At 35.2% G+C, this 25,177-nt stretch overlaps 1 protein-coding gene across 1 annotated transcript in view; it reads right to left on the bottom strand.

The window, feature by feature from the left end:
* Window positions 1-25,177, bottom strand: part of PCLO (piccolo presynaptic cytomatrix protein) — a 272,220-nt gene that overhangs the window by 239,558 nt on the left and 7,485 nt on the right. The window contains exons 3-4 of the mRNA XM_004676888.2: window positions 24,784-25,177; window positions 10,092-11,495 (exon numbers count right to left, since the gene is read on the bottom strand). Of these exons, the coding sequence (XP_004676945.1) occupies window positions 10,092-11,495; window positions 24,784-25,177 (1,798 nt within the window). The remainder of the gene's footprint in view (window positions 1-10,091; window positions 11,496-24,783) is intronic.

The raw sequence follows: 25,177 nt of genomic DNA, 5'->3' as shown, positions 1-25,177 counted from the left end.
GGCGGCAGGCGGGAATCGAACTCATGCGGAAGTGGCTTCAGATTCTCAGTGCTGTGCTTTAACCCGCTGCGCCACCAGCCAGGGCCACAAAAGACACTTTTATCTCTCATTGAACCCTTAAGATATTCTAAGGATTGTAGGACTTATGATTTAAAAATTGTAGAGGAAGACCAAATATATATAAGAAATATATCTCAGTCAGCTGAATAAGCAAATGTGACACTATCACACCAATCATGTGCCAATATTTTGACAGTACTGAAAGTTCTCCAGGGGTCACAACATGTGAGATACATATAAACAGACAATTGTAACAACATTCATGGCACGTCATTGGTACATTACCACATGAAGTAGGAAGTGAAGGGGAAATAATGTTTAAAATGAATGTCAAGAAATGGATAAAAGACAAAGACATGGGACAGTAGATATTAGGGCATATGCAAAAGTATGACGGCTTTAAAGTACTTTCATTGCTGTAGCACCAACAGCAGTCCTACCTGACAAAAGATGGAAGAATTCAGCAGATCATATGAATAGGAGACTACAAAAATCTCAGAGAATTAATTTTAAGAAACTGCAGAAGCAGATATTAATAAAAACTCAAACAAGACTCTCTAACTGAGAAAAGGAGATTTAACAGAAGTGATAACTTCAGCAGGTAGCATTCACAAAAGCTGAAGGTCATTGCTTCTGCGGGATGAAAGAGAATTTGGAAAAAACTCATGTGACTTGTGATATCTTTCAATATTCCAGGGAAACACTTTAATAAGAGGAACTGGGGAAAGGTTGATAACTCCAATACAGGACATGTTGAATATTAAGTTTGTGAGTTTAATTGTTCATTTCCCAAACAGTGCAATTCATTATGCTGGAAATAAGAGAAATAACTCTAGGAATAAGATAATAGGGCATTAATTTAAAAAGTATTTAATATTTAAAATAGTATTTCTGGAGCAATACCCATCAGATTTTATGCTAAAGAGAAAAATTATTTCACCTAACCATCACACTCTGAAGTCATTACTATTTCTACTTTTATTCATTTTAAAATGTTGTTTTAGTGTTTCTATCTCAGGCACTATTTAAAGCAATATAGATGTGGCAACAGCACAGTCCCTTCTCATTTGATGTTTTTTTTTTATAGTGATTATTTTTTCATCCACAAGTGATAGGACTAGCACTTGAACGTGCTTTTGAATTAGATTTTGAACATTTAACAATCATGCAATATTGTCTTAGGAGGTTATAGGTCTGAATAATAACTGCAAAAAGAAGGAAAAAGATTATAAGAAAGATACTGAAAAGAAGCTTTTGAGATTCCAAATGACTGTAAGGAGCTGTTGTTTGAAGTTAGCAATACAAAGATGAAAAGAAGATGGTTTGAGGATATTTTTCTCATTGTTCTATAGGTATACAAGACTCACCCTGAACAATGTTATTAAATCTGATTAGGCTTCCATCATCTGTTTTGTTTCTGCTTTTAATTACATATGCCTTAATTGCATAGGTTTTATTCATTTATTCAAACAAATCAATCTTGTTACTTTTCCATAATGACAAAATGATTTTGAAATATATTGTACATAGCATTTCCCAAGAGTATCTTCTTGAACAAGTCTGACAAAAAAGATTATGTGATAAAATTAATACATACAAGGTAAAACAAAATACTGTTTTAGAAGGCTTCTCAGAGCAACAATATGAAGCATTTGCAGATTTTCTTAACCAAGTGACATGTTTTTAAAGTAATGGCTTGTGGGATTACTACAATTCATTATTAAAATAAAATATGTTTTTCATGGAAAAAAAAAAACCTGTTGGGCCCTCCCTGGTGGTGCGCAATACTACAAAGCTAGCTACAGCCACTGCAGCAGGAGTTCAATCCCTGCCTGAGAGGTGACTCACCCATTGCTCCCCTCAGCGGTGTGCTTCATCCATCTGCCTGTTCTGCTCCCCACTCTGTCTCTGGTGAAGCCTCTCACCGCCCCTGAGCCTCTGGCCTGTACCCCAGTTCTGTATGCACAAATAAATAAATCTTTAAAAAAAAAAAAAAACCTGTCATACAATATTCAGATAGGCGCAATATCAGATTCTATTTGGTCCATCAAGTAGTATGTGTCTTTACACAGTAGTAAGATGCCAGGAGAAAACTAACTCTAGGTGTCTTAGAATCCTGATAAGTAAGCAAGGTTTAAATGGAGGGTGATTCTTTTAACAAAAGTCACGAAACATATTCCTTTTGTTTTTCATGGCTCAGCTGACACTATTCACTTCAATTTAAGTCATTTGATTCTATTATTAAAGTATTACATACTTAGATAATACTTACATAATTATTTCTCTCTGAATGTGAAGTTTATTTAACAGAGTGGTTATTTTCCTAGTAGTTACTCATGTATTGCAGTACTTTGATGAATTAAACAGGAATGGGATAATAAATACATGACATATAATAGATATGAGTAGAGCACAGCATTTCATGAAAGTTGAGTAAATGGCAAAGGAACTAACAGACATCCTTACAGACAGTTTTCTCAATGAAAAGGTACCTTGTTTATGAAAGGCTATAACTAGCTCTCCTTTGAGGTACAGGTAGAATGGTTTTATTTTTAGCATGTGTTAAAAGAAAACTTCTTGTGATGATACTTTGAATGACGTGGCAACACATGGTATGTTAAAAAATCATTCTACATTATTTAGTGAGATGAACTGAAACTGGGTGAAAATGCTTAACAATTGTTACTCAGACATGGTTAAAAATAAATCGATGGTAATATAAATCTAAGTTAAGTATTTAAAAAAAATTAAGATACTCATACACCATCATTTATCCTATGATCTTTATTAGCTGCTAAATCAATCTCCATATAGCATTTTTAAAAATTAAGTGTTTTAAATGAACATGTCTTTTTTCTATGACTTCCCCAATTGGAAAATTAAAATGACATGCCTACTCAAAATTTGCTGTTCATAAACATGTTTTCTTACAAAAGTTTTTAAAGTTACAAAAGAAAAGTAGAAAGTAAGTCCAACTAGGCAATCTACACATGACACACATATGTGTATATAGAAAAAATTCCAATGTTGATAAATATAAAAAAACTGCTTACATGAATATCTATCACTACTTCTTTTCTGCTTGATTAAGATATATGTACAATAACTAAAATGTAAATTATATTATCAGCAGAATAGGTTGTTATATTTAGACCAGAAATATTACTTTGCTATCTGAGTATAATTTGATGAAAGAGTAATCTCAGAGTCTTGCCCACAAATCTATTTGTACAGTAAAAGTGCATTAATTTAAAGTTGAGTTGTTTTATTTTACAGATTTCCTCCTTTTCTTTGTTCACAAAGTTTAAGTAAAGGAAGAAAACTTTATAAAGAAATGCAAACCAATTTAATGAAAAGGGTATTTTTATTTAGTACTGTAGCAAACACAGTCTGGTTCTAGCCTTAGGCATAACAATTCTTTGGGCCTAATTCTCCTCATCTTTAAAATAAGGGTTTGATAAATAATTCTTTTGCATAGCAGTTTTATGGAGTTAGATCAAAGACAGGTTAAAGAGGTTGAAAATAACCTTAACCAGCTCTCTTTGATTTTTAATCTTGCTTCTATATTTGAACTCTATCATTAATATCATTTGAACAAATAATTCATAATATTTTAAATTTAAAGTCCACTGGATTATTAATAACTCTTAAGAAAGACAATCCTTAGTGGTTCTCCTATACCTACCTATCTTACAGGGAAGGTATGTCAACAATAAAAGGCCCTAGGTACTCTTCACCTTGGCCATTTCTCAAGCTTCTTTTTGCAATGTGCAACCTTGGGAGAAAAAGTAATGTCTACCTCTGGGAAAAAACAGATTAGCTTATTGTTTGTTATAAAAAATATTGAGGGACCTCTCTGGTGGTGCAATGGGTTAAAGCACAGCACTAAGAAGCTAAAGCCACTTCAGCATGAGTTTGATCCCGTCTACCCCAGAGGTGATCTACATGGCACAGCAGACCTCTCCTGACCCACCCGCTGCTCTCCTCAGCAGTGTACTTCGTCCATCTGCCTGTTCTGCTCCCCACTCTGTGTCTGGTGAAGTCTCTCACCGCCCCTGCACCTCTGGTCTATACCCCAGTTCTGTATGCATAAATAAATAAATCTTTAAAAATTAAATAAATAAGTAAATAAAATAAGCCTGGAGTTTCTCAAGGGCAACTCAAACTCACTGTGTGCCCCATAAACGTAGGCCCAAATCATATCATAAAAATAGGCCCAAATCATATCATAAACATAGGCCCAAATCATATCATAAATGTAGGCCCAAAGCAAATGGCCCCCATGAGAGTGGGGAGCAAGAGAACTGATATAAATATTCTCATGTTCATTTTGCCTATGGCTCAAAGAGGAGAGACCTGAAATTCACCAAGTAATATCCAAGCTGGATACTGAGGTCGAGATGACTACCACCATTGTTGTTGAGGGAGTACATCTCAGAGTACATTCCTCTGCCTTTCTGTTCTCATGTCCCTCCTTTCTCTTCTCACTTCCCTCTCTCCATTATGCAAATCCTGTTCACGGTATGCTGGGTGCTGTAGTGCAAAGCAGACATCTAACACAGCCATCATTATTCCATGGAGCCCATGGTGCATAGTTGTATGCACATATTTGTTGGTATTAAATATGTTGCTATTCCACATATTTGTTGGAACTTACCAACTGATACAACTTATAGGCAGGAAAACACAAAACAAATGACATTTGTAAGCTAGTTACCTAGGTTTTTTAAACAAAGTATAGAAGACAGAGAGCTGCCTCAGCCTCTGAACTATATGCCTGTGGCTTGATAATTGTACTTAATTGTACTTTTCTGATATTCATTCTCTTAACCCCTAAAATAGGTTTAAAACCTACCACGTAGTGTTATAGTGAGAAAAATATCTGGCACAATGCCTTTCATACAGGTCTGGTAAATTCTAGCTGTTAACAAAAAAATAGCAAGCCTGATAAGTTTATTTTTCCCACAATGTCTATACAAATACATTGCATGGGGGCCCTCCCTGGTGGCTCAGTGGGTTAAAGCACTGCACTAAGAAGCTTAAGCCACTTCCGCATGAGTTCGATCCCCGCCTGCCCCGGAGGTGACCACATGGCGTGGCAGACCTCTCCTGACCCGCCCGCTGCTCCCCTCAGCAGTGTACTTCGTCGATCTGCCTGTTCTGCTCCCAACTCTATCCCTGGTGAATCCTCTCACCCTCCGCATCTCTGGCCTGTACCCCAGTTCTGTATGAATAAATAAATAAATCTTTTAAAAAAAAAATACATTGCATGGACCATAATGTCATCTGCTTACATTTAATGTCTAAAAAATGTTCTGGTAAACAAAGGAATACAAATCAAATCAGGAATTAAATGGTGTTTTTAGACTTCCAAATTAACAATTACCAGTTTAAGTGATGTTATTCAACATTGGAGAGGCAACAGTAAGAAACAACCTTATAGTGGTTTCACATCTCCAAAGAATAGTTGACATTACTTGATTACCTATGATTTGGGGAGATTAATTTTCATTGGGAAAGAAGTAAGAGTACAAAACTTTTTTCCAACAGTGTTCATCTTATTCATAGTAAAAAATATGAAAGCCTACATCCCTAATTCAAAGTGAATTTTGATGAAAAAGCATACATCCACAAAATTAATCATTGTAAATAATACTTATCTCTTTAATCACATGAGGAAATATTATAAAGTATGTTAAGATTGAGACGCAGAACTATTCTGTAGAGTAGTATACTAACTGTGCAAAAATGCATAGAAAAGACTAATGAAATCTTTACCTTTTTGTTAAATTGCTTTTTAAAAAATCTCTATTTTAAAACTGTCATTGGCCTATGTAATTAAGTACCACTTAACAAAAAGACAACATATCAAATATCTCCTAAAAATAAATACTATATTTTTTATAAGATAAATAAAAACTGTATTTCCACAAACACCAGTTTTTTTACTTCAAAATGTTCCAGCAGATTTCCCTCTTGGTTATGAATTCCTGAAATATACGATAAGAATATAGATATCCTTTACATAAGTCATTTTAAACTGATTATTGGTAAAAATTATTTTTATTAAATTCTGATCATTCTTTCAATCTTGAGTTTCTCTTGTGTATGAATGACAGTGTGTGTGTGCTTATGTACTTGACTACATTTGGGTATGTGATTTTTAAGTATTAAGGAAATGATAGTAAATGTTTGTCAAAGTATGAAAATGCAGTTCATCCCCACTAGGCCTTCCTTAGATATTTCAGTGTAAAGATCTGAAGGGATCTCAGTTGCACCACTGGGTTTTAATTGACTCAAAAGGCCTATTTGTTGCCTAGTGACAAATATATACTAGTTATTCCTATATCATTTAAGCCACACATAATTATGTTACTAATAAGGAAGGAAAATTATGACTCTAAGACTTCCTGATACAGCAGGAAGTCTTATTTTCATAGTAAAAGGTTACTTTTGAGAGACTAGTAAAAAATAAAAAAATAAATTTTCTCTATGAGTAATTTTTACTTTTGCATTTGAACTGAACTAGGATGATTAAAATTTACAAGGCAAACTGATTGCCAATACAGGCTGTTTTTCTCAGCATGTTTCCAGAACACGTAAGACTAGCTCTTTCAGCAAGCCCTGCCGCCTTCCAAGATAAGATATCCCCTGATTTGGCAGAAATTGTTCCTTAATGGTTTATAATGCCATTTCTACAAACTAAGCATCAAATAGTTAATCATAAAGCTTAGGCTGAAGCCTGGCTCCAGCCCACGGCCCAGCAGGCAGCCCTGGCACACTGGTGCTGAGGGAGATCCAGTGTAGCAGAGAAAGGAAGTGACCTTAGGGACAGGTGTGCTGATTAATGGGTAAGAGAAGGGAGGGGACTGGCTCAGGCTCCATAAACCATGAAAAACTAAGACTAGCTCTCTTCAGCATATGGAGAACACAACAGCCACAAGGGAGTGCACCGTGGCATCAAGAACAAAAGAAGGGCTGCTTCCCAGGGGTGACTGCAGTGGGTACAGAGGCTCACTGAGCCTTCCTGAGGACTTAGTAGAAAAATTAGCGGTGAATCCTTTCTTGAGGAATTTCCTTTCTTTAACTGTCAGGTATCATTTTGTATATTTTTAGAATGAGATCCCTAAACCTAGAATCAAAACACAATGCCAGCCCAGTAGAAAATAATGGAGCATTTGAAAAGGATCACATGCAGAATGAAGAAAAGGTAGAAATAAAATAAGAATCAAGGAGACAATGGTTTCATAATCACAACTAACTGACAGCAGTGGGGAGAAATTAGTAATATGAACAGTGAGATAACATGACAAGCTGACTTTAAATCTTATCTTTGTTAGGGGGGAAAGGATGTCCTGAACAAACTCCACAATCAGGTACATGGGCCCAACTCCCATAACCTGACCAAAGAGATCTGAGACACCCACTACAAATCCCAAAATGTCATCACCACCAAAGGGAGGATTGCTGGGAACTGAGGGTGGAGTTAAGCAACCAGGCTTGGTATGTAACAGACACGTGAGCCTTGAGGGTGCTGGGTTTTTCCCCTGTTTTCAGCATGATATTGGAGTTCCAAATCAGTGGAACTGTTAGGATGCATTCACCGATTTATCTCCTCTCTTTCTCCCTGAGTTAATCTTTTCTTCATTCCCCCCACTTTTTTTCAATAAACCCTTTATTAACCTTTGTGTATGTCCCTACATTGAGTCTCATTATAAGTTCCTTTTAAGCATCATTGTTTACTTTTGTACAATTTTTGATTTCCCCTCTGACTGTGGTAAGGAACCACAGTCAGGTCAAACCCATTTTACAATGGGGTTGCCCTGTAACAGTTATAATTTTCCATATACACACACACATGCACACACACACAAAATGCGTTTCTGCACCTGTACTCTAACAAATAATACTAACTCCTTCTGCCAGTCCTCCAATGTGCTTTGAGTGATAATAATGGGAAATATCTCAACTAACCTTCCTTCATGCACTTGGAGACAAGTCAGCCAACAGTCTTTACCTGGATACCACAGGAGTAGGCCAGCACCAACTAAAAATCTCATTAGGATCACCACAGTCAACTGGGACTAGAAGCACTAGTCCATTGCTATTGTTATATCAAATTCTTTTTTTCTCCTCTGAAACATGATCTTTCCAATTCAAAGTGCAAAATAATCCGAACAATGACAGATTGTTTCAATCCTACTTACCATATTTAAAATAGGAGTTTGCCTAAACCACCTAAATGCTTAAGACCATTTATATTTTCTAACTGTTGAAATTCCACATGTCTTAGTCAAGAAATCTCCTTTCCAAGTTAGCACATCAAAAATTTAATTTGCCAATACACAGAAAATAAAATATTTTTCTTAAAATATTCATTTCTCTCTACCCAAGGGTTCTTATACCTCCAAATACTGATAGATTTCTAGTAATCACTATGGTCCAAATGAACACATGAACATACGTGTACACACATGTTAACAGTCCTCGACACTACACCTTTCCAGTGTGCACAAAGACACTTGAAATGCACACTTTATAGTTTTGTCTTTAGTGTTACTGTTTGCTTTAGAGCTATTTAAATTACTGCCTTATGTTTATTCCAAAAGGCTTCCTCAAGAAAGAGTACATTTTTTTTTAAATCTATTAAATAAACACAATTGGAGAGGGAAAAAATCAAAATTTCCTTCATCATGAATATAGAACTAAAACAAATCTTCCAAAACATGAAGGGAGTCTACGGCCATACCACCCCGAACGGCCCGATCTCGTCCAAAATATGAAGGGAATTCAAGGTTTTTTGTTTTAATTTTGAATTGAATAAAAAAAAAACTGTCATAATTATAGCTGTTTCCACTCATAAAATGCTGAGGAAAACCAAATTTTATCTACCATTCAAATAAGATTTTAGTTAGCATTCATTACAGTGAAAGTAGATGAAAATCTGCTCAAGTGCATAGGAACAATATTTTAATATGGTGTTAATCATGTCAAAGCAACCTGTCTTTTAGTATAAAGGAAACATTTCTCATGGTTTAATCTTTTTAAAAAGTAACTCAAATTAACTTTTACATATAATTGCTAAAATCTATTTAATTTTTCAATTCCAGTGAATTACAAAATCAAGGACAGTGGAATAAAATGATCCTGAAGTATTTTTGACTTGAATAAAAACAATGAATAGTTATTTAAAATTTATTCCCAGAAAGCTATTAAAGCACTGATGCTACTTATCTACGTAGCAAGTGTTTAACCATTCAGTATCCACTCAAATCCAAATATTCTACTAGCCCTAATACATTACCAATGCTTATAGATTAATTTTCTTATAGCTATATTAAGTAGAAACTGTCTCTGTTTTTGGTCATTCGAATTGTGTAAAAAACACTAGTGTCATCCCATTAAAAACAATCCTTATGTTACAAACTGAAATATATTATTAATTCTTTTTCTCTTTCATGATACCTAGTAAAGTTCTCTATTAGATTTATGCTAGATAATAGCTTAAGCAAAATTATTAGAAAGTCTAGACAAAATATATTTTAAACAATGTTTTCTAGTAGGCAGTATAATTAACGTATACAAAAGTTCTTGATTTTTTTTCAAAATAATAGATCTGACACTGTTTACAGATATGCAAGTAGTTAACCATACTTTTTTTAATGTACTCAAAATTATAGATTTTGAGAAGGGTAAATTACAACTCTTATTTGGTAGTTGCAAGTGAAAAGCAGACAATCCTCCTAAGATGTAGGTCTTTAATTCATGAAGGATTGAGATAATTTTTATATAAGTTATTATTTCATATTTTGCTTCTGGCATGCTAATCTAAAAAAGCATAAATCACGTGAATTTTTATAAGAAAGCCTGAAATAACTAATTTAAACCTCTAAGGCACTAATACTTGTTTTCTTTCCTAGAAATGTATGTTTTCCTCAGAAATTTGGCTAGCAAAATATTTCAGATAAAAAAACTAATATAACCGCATCCATATGTAATATATATATATATATACATAATACATAGCTTACCTCAGTCAAGTGTGGTGTAGGGTTAAATCCACAGAGATTACACACTTGCTTCTTGCATTCAGTGCAAGTGTTGTAGTTAGGAGGATCCTTTGAACCCACGTTGAGTTCAGTTTTGCAGAGAGGACAGGCTGATTCTGGTTTGGGGGTTTTCTCCATTTTGGGAGGAAGGACCGTTTTTTGAGGCTCAGCTGTTGCAGGTTTGCTATCCTTAACAGGTGGAGGCTTCTTTTCTGTGTCTGTTCTTTTTGTTGTTGGAGCTTGTTCGGCTTTGGGCCCTAATTTTTCAGCTACTGGCGCTTTTGTTTCCTTTTTCACAGGTGTCACCTTCGTAGGTGCTGGTGGCGCCTGACCGGTGGATTTGGGGGGGCCCTGAGACATAGGCGGCTGTGAAGGAGGTGGGACTTGTTTGGTGGAGGCCCCTGACACACTCTGTGAGTGAGATGCAGGCTGGCCTGCTGTAGAGATTAGATTTGATGCCTGACTGAAGATTGATGCTCCAAACCCAAAAAGTTTCCCAGTCACAGTTTCTTGAGGAGTTGTTGGCTGTGATTTTGGAGCATCGGTAATACTTCCCAGGTTCAGACTGAAACGTCTGGGCTGTTCCTGAGGCTTTGAGGGCTGCTGGGACACAGGAGCAGTTTGGCCAGTGGGAGGACGTGGACCTGCAGGTGTCGGCGACCCTTTTGGCATTGGCTTGGCCTCAGGCTTCGGACTCATTTTGGTTTGTGCTTTCTTAGGTTCCTCCTTCTTTTGAACTGGGTCCACTTCTTTCTGACCTTTACTCTCTGAAGTAGGTCCAGGGTGTGAAATAATTTTTGAATCTGATGCTGGCCGAGGTATAACTTTAGAATCCGATGGGGTGACTTTCTCCCCTGTTGGTGGAAAACTTTGTGAGGGTTTGGCAGCATCTGTTTTCACAGGAGGGATTATTTTCTCCTGATCCTGTGACTGTACTTTGGAGCTTGGAATATCAGGTTTTGTGGCTGCTGCTGACGAGGACACAGTCTCTGAAGCTGACTTTACTGTCTTGGGCTGCTTTGGTTTATCTTCAGTCTTGTGGAACTTGTCCTGCTCAGGTGGGACAGAAGGCTCTTTGGGAGGGGTTGGCTTAGCTGGGGGCTCCATCACTGAAGACTGCTTGGCTTGGACTGGTGGAGAACCGTGGAGAGTGGATTGTTTCACTAATGGTGGAGGCTTTTTAGACTCAGGTGTCTTTGAGATATCCTGCTTGGGTGCAATATCCTTTTTTGGAGAAGCTGGCTGTGACTGTGGAGATCTGCTTGCTGCTGACACAGGACTAACAGGAGCAGTCTTGGGTTTAGGCTGAGGTGATAAAGGAACTGGAGCCAGTTCACCTCCGAGAGCTCTTTGCATTTGACAGTTTAAACAGAGCCACTCTTTTATCTAGAAATAATATAAAACAGTGGTCACTGAGCTAGTAAAAAAGTAAAATTATAAAAAAAATGTTTAAATGCATGGTGCCATTTTAAATAATGTCTATTATCGTTCAAAATCCAAATTACTGATCAAATTATTTAAAGTAATTTATAATAAAATATCAAAAAGGTTAACTACATTAAAGTATAATAAATAAATCCCAGTGACTGAAGTATTCTATACATTCAGGAAAATAAGAAGTAAAAATCAACAGAGTTGCATTTTGCTTCCAGTGTTGATTTTGTTGTTCTTTGCCTTTGATTAACCGTTTGATTATTCCCCCAAAATAGAAAAAGATGTATAGTTATAAAATGTAACTATAATGTAAGTTATAAAATAATCAATTCCATAAATCAGTTATATGTTATTTGCTAAGGGCTCATAAACAGTTTTCAGTTATACAGCCCAGAGTACACTTGTCAAATTATTAACACTTTGCTAATTTCTTAAATTAGCAGAACATTAACTTCCCCCCGCCCCCGCCAAGACAACATAAACAAATGTGTGAAAACAATAATTGTTAACCATGCTGGGTTATAAAAAGAACATTCTCTGTTAAGGAAATAAAAAACTAATTACATTCCCTCATAAATAGCAAGATCTAACAGAGAAAACTATTTTATTATTTTAATTCATGGAAAAGGACAATATAATTGACCAATCTATTTGTTGGATTGATGCTATATGATATGTGTATGTATATATGTTAGATATGCAGTATAGGTCCAGATCACATCCACTGTAAAAGAGCTACTGAATTTTAAGAAGAATTTAAAAATAACTATTTAAGAGTACCTATTTTTAGTATTTTATTCCAAATTGATATACATTAATTATAAACATTTTAAATGTTACCAAAGTACTTTAAATGTTCAAAGTCTATATAATCCAAATTTCTGCACTGAAGGAAATCATTGTGACCAATTTAGCACTGAGTTCTCCACAGAGAATTCTACATGATAAAAATTTTTAAATAGGTACCAGAAATTTTTCCAACAATATGAAGTTGTTGCGGGTCCAGTGATGAAGGTATAATCTTTAGTTGCAAACAACTTCATTTTGATAAGAAACTGAATGAGTAATTTCTTAGTTTTTAAAAAAGCTGATTTATTGACAGCTTACAAACCAAAGCTTTTCTAGTAGGGAAAAAACCTCTTCATTACTTTTAGCACTAAATGACTTTAAGGTAAGAAAGCACTTTTACATTCAAATATACCAGTATAAAAGGTTTATTTTGAAATCTCATGCAACAAAAAATTAAAGTTCAAGAGATTTTCAACTCTAATCAAAATGTTATATTCCTGTATAAAAATCTGAATGAAAAAGCAAAATAAATACTTCTGAAATATGGTTGTGTTCATTACATTATTTTCAATATGGGTGTTAAAATATTTTTATATTTAATTTTCTGTATTTTGAAACACTTCACAGAAAACTTCTATACATATAAATATTGGAAGTCCCAAAGCTAATTAAGTTAGTGCTCTTTCACTAGTATCATTACTAAAGAAAGGCTGGAGTGTAAGAAATGTTCACCCTGTTTTTATCCCTTGCTTGGCAGAAGGAAATCCCTCAATGAATATGCTTCTTCCTACTCAGACAACACCCCTACTCTCAATTTCAATCCTGCTGTTCTACTACTTTCCCTTCCTCATTTGTTTTCTTCTACAGCACTACATGATGTCACAGCACTTCACAAATACATAACCAGCAAAATAAAAAAGTAAAACATAGTTAAGTACAATTCTTTAAATACACTGTCATCAATTTTTCTCTACAAAATATTATAGGAGGCCCTCCCTGGTGGTGCATCGGGTTAAAGCACAGCACTAAGAAGCTAAAAACACTTCAGTATGAGTTCAATCCCCGCCCCGGGAGGTGACCACATGGCGCTGCAGACCTCTCCTGACCCGCCTGCTGCTCCCTTCACCAGCGTACTTCGTTGATCTGTCTGTTCTGCTCCCCACTCTGTCTCTGGTGAAGCCTCTCACCGCGCCTGCACCTCTGTCCTGTACCCCAGTTCTATATGCATAAACAAATCTTTAAAAAGAAATAATATATGAGATCTGAATTCTTTGGATGTATTTGGCTTTACCAGTAAAATACTTAAATCTCTTTGCAATGAGAACATTGGTGCTTGTGCCTAGCCAGCTAGTAGGCTCTCGCTTCATCTTTGGTCCACCACAAAATCAGAACCCTGACATATCTAGTGGATGATGTATATCAGCACTGGAAAACACATGTTGTACTATTCTTATTCCAAAATCAAATAATTCCTTACAGTTATGAATGTACATGACAATGTCTCTGTATAAACAGAGATGGGACAGATAGGAAAAAGTGGAAGGAAACAAGGGAGAAACCTGCTTTCTCTTAATATATCTTATTCATAAACACTGCTGAACTGCCCTGTCTTTTGTCCTTTAAATGAACATATTTTCTTTAAGTAGATAAACAACACATACAAGATCTTTGATCTTTCTACGTTCCTCCTGGCTGCTAGAATACAGGTTAAAAGCATTGCCTATAGCTATCAAAATAGGAAAAACTTTTATCCTTTTAGGATGTTTTAGAAAGAGCTCCTTTTTATTTAATTCTACTGGCCAAATCTGTTGAAATAGAAATGAGTTTAATCTCAGCACTTAATTTAATATTGAAAACAGCAGCATTTCCAATTTTTTGATTCAAATGAAAACCAGACACTAAAAAGACTACACATTGACAATAGACTTTCCACCTGTCTACCAGCATTAACACCAAGAACTACCTTCCACGTTTCTGTAGGTCACATTTTTCACAAGGTCTTTAGTGCAGGTAATCAACAGTAAGTACCTCTGCTCTCTCAGTCATTAGTCATAGATCCAGTAATATTTTTACTACATTCTCAGTGTTGCCTCAAGTGTATCAGCTCTACTTTTGCAAAACAATTTTCCATTCATCTTTTCACATTTCTATGTCCACTAGCCACTGTCCCTTATCATTTCTCAAATACTTCCACCAAAAGTAACCTGTTTAGACAAACAGAAAGGATTGACTCTAGCTACTGCCCCAAATACTGCCCCCAATAACTGTAAAGTTTTGTGTAAGAGCCCCAATACACAATTTTGTTGTTTTCTTATGTTAACATTTACACTGATTCTGGTATTTCCAATTGTTTATCCCCCCAAAGAGAACATAGACAGTAAAGATGTCTTGACAGTAGTCTTCCTACTAACCCCCATACTCTAACTGAGCCCTTAGCATTGATGGTATTCACAAATAGTTTTTAAGCTGTTTTGAATTAACTAATTAAAAATGACTGTGCCCTTCAAGCTTAGCACTATGCATTTAGTCTATGAATCACACTGTTAACCCAGCTCATAGAACAGGTTTCTGCCTTCATTTACTAGCTGCATGCTATTCTCCCAGGTACCTACTCTCAACCTGTGGCCATGAGCAATCTATCACCATTTTGAGTCAAAGAAAGAGTCTCCCATCTTTAGCACACCTGCTAGCCATACTATTTTCCCTGCCTGGAACAAATACTGCTTATTTCACTTCCAAAATCAAATAGTTATTGCTCTTTGAACAGAAATGAAGTTAAATTTATACCACCATTTTCTTTAATACTGGCTGGCAATTCCATCAGGAGCCTCTATCTAAGGCACAGAGAGACCCCTTAGTTCTGCATGATCAAATAATGGGGTCTTCATTCCACTGTAGCAGTGAATGAGGAATTTAAGATTTTAGTCCTTATCTCTTTTTCAGGTTGAAAGTGTCAGACAGTATATGAGACCAAGCCTGATTCAGAGGAACAGACTTCCACAAAGATTTCATAAACAACTTTCCATGTCTCCTGTTAGAAATAGTACTTACTCCCTATAAGAGACCAACACCCCAACAATCATCAACATTTATTGATAAATGATGGGAGAAATACAAGAAAAGGTACTAAGAAACCCCACAATTACATCAGAAGGACTCTTTCTTTCAGGATCCAAAAAATAGAATGAAAAAATCTAATGTTTAGATAAATATGTCATGATTTAACTACTACTAAATTCCAAATTTAATATAGTAAATAAATTATATTAATGAAAAGAATCAAAAGTCATATGAATTTTTTTAAATTCATTAGGCATCATTCTTTAAATTCAATCATGTTTATGCTATCTTGGAAAGGAAAAAATATTTTTAAATATATGAAATGCTTTAAGTAAATTAATACTTATATAAAAAGATAGAGCTTCATAATGGATTGTAGCCTCCATTAACTGCCTTAGCTTATTGTGAATATAAGTCCCTTTTGACTTATAATTTAAACAAATTATGTAGTTGTATATATGTAATTTTCAAGTGTATTTCAGAAAAAAACTAAGTTCAAATTGTACTTAATCAACCTTATAATATTTTAAATTTTTTTCACAAATTCTATCCATATTTTTCATTATCATTTATTTCCCTCCAATCGTTTTTTAATTCTTCTCCTAAAGGATTAAGAGACACATATATTTACAAGCTAACATTCTTCCCAACAAATGTAATTAAAGATTTCCTAATTACGTATTCTTATAGTGACTCCTTTTCACCTAAAAAAAGAGAATTTTTTTTTCTTATCACTTGTTTAGAAATTTTGGAAATGGCATGGTAAGCTAAATAATCCAACTAATAATACTGTGTTCTATTTTAAAAAATGTTAACGTTAGGGTCTGCAGTTCTAATTTGTTGAATGGGCTTCATTACTATAAGGCCCTATAATCTTTCAAAAGTCACTTAATCTGAGTTTTTCATCACAAAATATGGTTAGTAAAGAATACTATCACTATTTGCCTATTAGAATTTTTATAAAAGTCAATAATTATACTTACACAGTTCATTTTCAGAGCACTTCAATTTATGTTGTAAAGAGTGATTTTAACTTCATGAAGACTCTCATGTTACAAATAAGGAAGCAAAACACTCAGAAAAATAAAATGACATGACCCAAGTGACATCAAGTCAGTAGCTGAGCTAGAATTCATATTTATTTTGCCCAAATCTAAAATTCCCTATTATTTCTACTTTCCTAAAGGCTATCCAATGACTAATTTCTAAAGAACACATCAGATTTCAAGTTGCTTTAAAATGTGAATTCTCGTTTTATTATCTTTATTGACCTTTAAAATATACCACCTCATTAAGAGAGCATTAAGTGACAGCATGCATATAAAGGCACTAGTGCAAAATCTGAAATGCAGTGTTCTAACCATGACCACTCTTTCCTGAAACAAAAGACCAATTTCCTTATTTATTGAAGTAAAAAAGGCAAAAAACATTGTAGTGAAGCTGTTTCTTCCTTATCAGTAAAAACCAGAACTACTTTTAATTGAACTCATAGCGATATCAGGAGTGTACAAATGGGAGGCATACAACTAGGACAACTGAGATAGTTTGATGATTTATTGATGCATCTAATATTGATACTAGTTTAAGAGAAATGATTAAAAACTTCTAATGGATTATTGACATCTTTATCTTCAATATAATACATCAGAACAGTTTGTAAGAGACTCTTTTTATCTAAACTAATTAAGATATGGAATAGAGGAGAGTCTTAGAAATGTGTTTTCACTAGGGACATAAACAATGAACAAGTTAACACATCCATGTATTAAGTTTACTGATCCAATAAATGATTTTGTGAAGTGTAGCTATCTGCTTTCACAGCAGAACATCTGTTCTTACCAAGCTAGATCATATCAGTTGCACTAAGACGTAACGAAAGAGTTAGTAAGTATTAATTACAAAAGCTGGATATGCAGAAAGACACCTGGAACATCCAGCATTAAAAGACCTTGATTCTAATTATTAAATTTATGGATAAAGCATAGGACTAGATATATAATACATACATACATGCATATGTACATACATCCATACATATATTCAGGGACTATCCTAATCATGAAGTAAGTGTTGCAAATGAGATCTCACCAAAAATAGAGGTAAACAAATATGGTGTTTGTATATATATTTCAGTTATATAAATTTTAAGTGATTGATTCTTTAAAATGATAGTCCTCTAACTTCATTAGAGAAGTATTTTAAATGAAGAAAAATTAATTTTGCTGTAATCAGGGTATTCTTAAAATACTATGAATGATATCATGGATTATGAGAGAACAGAAAAAATCCTTTCTCTTCTAAAAACATTAAATTTAGATCAAAATACTATTTTTCTTTACTAATTTCATGGAAAAGTAACAAAAGATGTAGCACACTGTGACAACAAATAATATGTAAGAGAACTGGACAAGCTAGCATCTCAGGCACAACAGATTACAAATCATTACTGTTTTTAGGATGAAAATTCTTGACATTTCACCAAGTGGAATGTCAATTTTTAAGAAGTAAATTAAAAAAGCTAAACTTTTATCTAGCCTTTCACACCATATAGCTTTTTAAACAATTATCTGATGAATTAGAACTTTTAAAATTACTTAAGTATTAATTATAACATGAATTCACAAAGTTAAAATCTAATGCACAAAAAGGTATATTAACCTTTAATAAATTAATTAAAAATCAAAAACATCTCTCTACCATCAAGCCTTACTTTCTAGAATCAACTAGTATTAACTTTTGAGTTTTTCTTAAGTTTTGTATTACTAATAGTTTGAGTTATAAATACAAAATGTTATGTATTTCACTTCATTGTTAAAGCTACATTCTTTTCAAGCAACTATATTATCATTTATTTTAGGATTATCTTAAGCAATATCCAAAAATTATATCTGATGTATTAATTATATATTTCAATATATAATAACATATTCCATAACATTTTAAATTTTAGTATCATCTAATATCATTTCACATTCCACTACTGTGATGCATTCATAGTTTGTACTGATTAATATCCCTCCAGCTTTCTTCTTTTCTGGGCAATAGTCAGTGACTCCATTTTAATAGAGGAACTCCTATGGTAGCTGTGATCCACACATACACATTATGTCCATGGATGGATATATAATAAATAAACAGATAGAGGACAAAGAGATAGATAGGTAGGTAGGTAGGTAGGTAGGTAGGTAGACAGATAGATAGATAGGCAGACAGACAGGCAGACAGAAAGACAGATAGGTAGTGAGAGAGAGGAAGACAGACAGATAGATAGGCAGACAGACAAACAGGTAGAGCATTAATTTTCATCTGTGCTAAGCATTCTTCATGTGGGAAAAATTCTTAAACTCACTTTTTATTTTCTTTGTATATCTTGCCTCAGTACAGAATTAATCTTATTGCCTTCTCTAGATTATTTTTAAATGTTTCCATCTCTGCTGTCCTTTATGTTCACAGTGATTATTACAGCTGTCAATTTCTCATCTCTTTGTAGAGGTAATGTTTTTCTCTGTGGAAGGCATTCAAGTTTTCTCTTTATCCATGGAAATCTGGTATTTCAACAGGATATAGCTGTCATTTTTATTAATTTTGTTTTGCCACTGGTGGATCTGTACAATCTGAAGACTTTCATCTTTATTTACTTCAGAGAATGTTCTAGTTTCCCTTCGATAGTCTTTTTCTTTTGTTCAAAAAACTCCTACGAGAACTCTTAGATATAATTTCCACAATTTTTATTGTCTTTTAATGTCTCAAGCTCCTAGAGTCCCAAGGGAGCCCCAGAGTGATAGAAAACCACTTTTGCCCAAATCTCTACTTAACTCCCAGGCAGGAAGCCAGAGAGGGACCTTCTACACTAGGGACAAAGTGTGTATTCCCAGGCTCCACATAATATACACAGTCAAAGAGAGGAATCTTAGAATTCTACACATTCCGTCTCACCCTGTCCTTACTATGCCACACCAAAACCCCAATTTCAACTACAGCCACAAGTAAGAATTAGACCATTAGTGCCACTAAAAATAATTGCTTCCCAAATTATCCATCATCTCACAGACTCTAATCCCAAATGGAAGGTAGTAATAGAGTCATCATACCCTATCTCTATCCTACCCTTGGTTTATAACATTTTCCTACTTAGTTCTGTCCATAACACATACTGCCATCTGTCATATTTCTACTTTATTGTAATTCTTACCAGTATACATATTTGATAAGGGAAACAAATTTTTGTCTATTTTGGTCACTCCTACTACATGCCAGTGTCTAAAACAGTGCCTGAAATATAGGATATAAATAAGTAGTAAGAAAAATATAATAGGTGTGAATAAGGAGTAAGGAAATCGGCATAAGGAAGTAGTAGGGCAGTAGGTATAAGGAAATTGTAAGGGCATTTTTTTTTTATTGTGTTTAACTCCACAAACTAGGAAAATTCTAGGGCTTTTCTTTCCAGGTCCATCAACTGGCCCATTTTTTCCCTTAATCAGTCCACTGATGTTTGAATGCAGTTATTATTGATGACATATTCTCTTAAATAATTCTTTGGAATAATAAGAATTTTTATAAGTTTAGTTATTAAATGCATTCTTTCCCATGTGACCAGGTATTTTTGTTCTGTTTTGTTTTATTTTACACTATGTCCTTTATGTGGTATTATTGTAAAGTGTCAAATTAGGTTATCCAAAACTAATTTATAATGAATGTCTCTATTTATTTAATATAGGTACAGAAAGAAAACATAGAAAAGGATGCGTTTCTGTATTTGTGGACAGGTAAGTTTCCACATTAGCTGTCTCTTTTAAATGAAAGGAAAAAGAAGCGCAGAGGGTCAGCATCTAAATAACTAGTAACAGACCTAGTTTATGTGACTCATTTATTGTTGAGTGGTGTCTTATTCGTTTGTTTTCTCCTAATATGGAAGAGTCAAGTTGTTTTTAAGCAAATATAGTCATAATTCTGATGTGCTGATAACAAAACACATCAGAGAAGTTTTCATCTTTTCAAGAGGTAATATAAGAAATCGTCATTTTTTTTATTTTATTCACACACTATAAAAGTAATATTAGCAAAGGAGCATTGCTAATATTTCTACTCTTCCTACCAATGCTCTCATTTTCTCATGAAGGCCCTTCTTCAGGCAGACAATCTTTTCATTTGAAGAATTGGCTTTAGCTTGAGGGAAGAAAAGTAAGGAATCTCCCGAGACCTCTTGTCTCCCCATCTGAGATTAGAAAAGAACCCAAAGGTCCTGTTTCTTCCTACTTCAGCTATTTATTTAATTTGCTATTTAAGTTATTACTTGATCACTACTGCTTTTCATATTTTTTTAAAGATTATTTATGCATACAGAACTAGGGCAGGCCAGAGGTGCAGAGGAGGTGAGAGGATTCACCAGAAACATGGTAGGGAGCAGAACAGACAGATGTACTGAAATACACTGCTGAGGGGAGCAGCAGGCAGGTCAGGAGAGGTCTGCCGCACCATGTGGATCACCTCCAGGACAGAGATCGAACTCATGCTGAAATGTCTTTAGCTTCTTAGTGCTGTGCTTTAACCCACTGCATCACCAGGGAGGGCCTGCTTTCCATATTTAATAGACCCAAACTTAGATCTTCACCGAGGTTCCCTTAGGAACCACTAGGTCTAGTAGTTTTCTTCTCTCTTATTTTGTCACAACATTCCCATTTTCTTTCTATCTTCAAGGAATTAGTTAAAATGACAACTTATACTTTGGTGATCTTCCCCATTTTGTAAAACAACTATTCTTTCAAATTTACTATAAAAGTGGGAACTTAATAGAGAGAATGTGTGTGTGTGTGTGTGTGTGTGTGTATGCAACAATAACAATATACTCTGCATCACTAATTAAAAAGTAAATTCAGGCCCTCTCTGACAGCACAATAGGTTAAAGCGCAAAACTACAAGGCTACCCTAGGCCACCTCAGAACAAGTTTGATCCCTGACCAAGGAGGTGACCCACATGGCACAGCAGACCTTTCCTATCTTGCCTGCTGCTCCCCTCAGCAGTGTACTTCATGGATCTGCCTGTTCTGCTCCCCACTCTATCTCTGGTGAATCCTCTCACCACCCCTGCATCTCTGGCCTGTATCCCAGTTTTGTATGCATAAATAAATACATCTTTAAAAATTAGTGCCTGTTTCAAAAGATCAAGTCCAAAACGAGAATGTGAATTATGAACTTATGGGATTAGCATTTAGATAAAGCATTAAAAATTCTAGGCAGGGGGCCAGTGGGTTCTTAAGGTTTATATGGAATAGCTCAGATCTGGCAGCCACCATGGGGGGCTGTTAATTTAAAGGCCAACCTCTTCACCCAGAAATATGGGTCTGTCTAAAGGTGTGTGCACGTTTGTGTGTGTGTGTGTACATGTGTTGGGTGAAGGGGGTAGGACTAGTGAAACTGGTTAAGAGAATAAAATGTCCGCTTCTCTAGAGATTGTATCTGAGCGCTGATAGCTCTCTAGTCCTTCCTCCTCAGACATGGTAGGAATGGAAGAGTCAAGTTGTTTTGAAGCAAATATAGTCATAATTCTGATGTGCTGATAACAAAACACATCAGAGAAGTTCTCATCTTTTCAAGAGGTAATATAAGAAATCGTCATTTTTTTATTTTATTCACACACTATAAAAGTAAAATATTACTTGCTTTAAAACATCAAAATTTAAATTCAATTCATATAAATAAACTACTAAAAAATGCCCACCCTCTGTCCCTATCCTACATGGAAAAGCTAATTGTTCACTCAGTCTGAATACTTCAGGACAATTTCATCCAATATGTTTGTCCTCTCAAAAGAGGCAGACAAAGACAAACTTCCTCATGAATACAGTTTAAAGTGGTGTTTGTTCCCACATCTTCATATATCTTATATCTTAAAAGACAGATGTTCAGCTTCTATGCAGAGCTCTAAACTTTTAAGTTTTAACACTACATAATTCAGGAGTTTGAGGGTCAGGCTATTTAGTGGACAGGATTAGGGAAGATGTCCTACCAGAGTGCAGAATTAGAATTCAGATTATATTTTTCCTTATAGGGAAAAAATAAAGTTATAGTGGCCCTCCCTGGTGGCGCAGCGGGTTAAAGCGCAGCACTGAGAATCTGAGGCCACTTCCGCATGAGTTCGATTCCCGCCTGCCGCCTGCCCCGGAGGAGACCACATGGCGAGCCAGACCTCTCCTGACCCGCCCGCTGCTCCCCTCAGCAGTGTACTTCGTCGATCTGCCTGTTCTGCTCCCCACTCTGTCTCTGGTGAAGCCTCTCACCGCCCCTGAGCCTCTGGCCTGTACCCCAGTTCTGTATGAATAAATAAATAAATCTTTAAAAAAAAAAAATAAAAATAAAAAAAAATAAAGTTATAGAAAAATGATGCTATTAATAATATTAATCAAACAGCTTTTGATTGCTATCTCAGATCTGAACAATTTATGATACTGTGTCTAAATTACATTTCCTTGTGTATGTATAATATAACTTAGTGAAATTCAATCAGGTTAATATCAGTATTATATTTTCATTATCTTTATGTCTTTTCAACATATAGCAAAATACTTTCCAAATAGTAAGCGGGATGTCCAGTTGTCTGTATAACTTATAAATTGCCACAAAAATATGACAGTTTATAAAATAATCATCAACTGTTTGAAATCATTACTGGACATTCCTGTAAGATAGTATGCCACAGGCAGAAAGCCACCTTTACCAAAAATTTAAAAGCGATAAATAAACTAGTACTTTAACTGGAATGCAGGATATTCTTCTTAATTATAATGCTGTCATTAAAAAATGGCTTACTTAAAACCAGAAAGAAAAGGAAAAATAACAGATAGTTTCACTCATAGCAGGAGTATATAGGACCAAGGAAGAAAATAACAACAACAATAATAATAATAATGAACAGCTATATACCAGAGAAATTTAAGGGGAGAGAGTGGGGAATGGGATCAAAAATGGTGAGGGGAGGGAAGTGCACTGGACTACGGTGATGGCACATGAGTGATTTGGTGATGGGAAGCCCACGGGGATTACAAATGAAATGGAAAATGGCACAAAATGATGTAAAAAATAACTATTAGATTATTTTTAAAATGGCTCATTTAAAAAGTAAGGTATTCATTATGACATTGAGTTAAAAAAAGAAAAAAGGTCCATTTGAAAACAATCAGAGGTTGACGCATTTAAAATGCATATTGTTTTCATCTTTCATCATGGTAAGCAGCCAAACTAATGTAACAGCTACCAGTAACCATCACTGCTGTTATGATCACAACATAGGTTTCATTTAGAGAAAGGGTACACAAGTCACCTCTCACCGGGATAGTTAAGTCACATAATCCTCTGCTGCCTGCTGCTGACTCTTGAGCTATTCACACACAGAATGCACAGACTGCCCACTAGCAGCTGCCCTCCTGAGGGATTAAATGGCTTCTCCTCTGGTACAGACAATAAGACTTCTTTTTAAAATATACCTTACTAGATTATATGTCTCTATATTCCCACTTTATTAGTCCATTATTCACTGCATTATTTCTTAAGTGCAAAGACTTTGAATTTTCCTGCCATTTGTGTGGTTGGTCCTCTCCCCTATCTGAATGTCCTCAAATCTCTACCTGTTAAAGTGGTATTTTTTCAGAGCCCTTAAGTTCTGAGCTAATATTATCTTACTTAATTAAAATTTCTATCAAACAGTGAAAAGTCTTAAACTCCTTTGCTCAGGATGAGTTCACCACTCTTTCTGAAATGACTTTTCAAGAAGACTTACTCAAACACTTGGTTATTAAATTTGAGATGTTTTTGAGACAATGCCCATCAATATTGAGCCTAATCTAAAGATGTCCTTATTTTATAAACTGACTTATGCCGTGATTAATGATTCTTTCCTACTGAGGCAGCTGAGATGCCCTCATAGGATATATCCAAATCACTGACAGGAAAAGGAGATAGGCAGTTCGGAAAATGTATTTTATACTGTGTGAAAACTGTACTTAAAATTTGTAAAAATTGCCCACTAATTTCCTAACACAAACATGATCCCAGTTAAGAGGATAATCATTTTAGGGGATAGGACAATGAATGAAAATGTAATATATACTAAATCACAAAGAGTGTAGATCTTAAACTGAGTGATATGAACAGATGCTCAGCATTTTATTTGCTTTATTGCCAAATTTATTAGAAATCATGGCAATATTTTTAGCTTACCATTTGAAAAAAATGTTTCTAAAATTCTAATTTACAATTGGCAGAGATTGAAAAGATTGAAAGATGGAAACAACCATAGAAAAATAATTGCACCCTATCATTCAGTAATAAAACTAAACACCATTTGTGGAAGATGATACGGTCTAACAGCACAGACAGAATGGATGGATGTACTCACCTCAGTTAAATGAGGATTGGGATTAAAACCACAGAGGCTGCAGACAGTGGTTTGGCACTCTGTGCATGTGTTAAAATTGGCCTTTTCTGGAACATGCAACAGAAGTTCAGTGGTACTGCAAAGAGGACAGATGGTTTTGGGGAGGCCTTGTACTGGAGTGTGTGCTGCAGATGGAGAAGTTGATGGCTGCAGAGATCTCCTAGCTCCGGTTTGGCTTGCTGGTTTTGTAGACTGCTGAACTGAAGGCTTTGCTGGGGCAGGCTGTTGAACTGAAGGCTTTGCTGGGGAAGGCTGTTGAACTGAGGGTTTTGCTGGGGCAGGCTGTTGAGCTGAAGGCTTGGCTGGGGCAGTCTGCTGAGCTGAGGGTTTTGCTGGGGCAGGCTGTTGAGCTGAA

This window comes from Condylura cristata, unplaced genomic scaffold (genome assembly GCF_000260355.1).
Source record: "Condylura cristata isolate star-nosed mole 26May11 unplaced genomic scaffold, ConCri1.0 scaffold00005, whole genome shotgun sequence".
Taxonomy (NCBI): domain Eukaryota; kingdom Metazoa; phylum Chordata; class Mammalia; order Eulipotyphla; family Talpidae; genus Condylura; species Condylura cristata.
The sequence above is the reverse complement of the archived record's forward strand: the minus strand, read 5'-3'. Positions and strand labels throughout refer to the sequence as shown.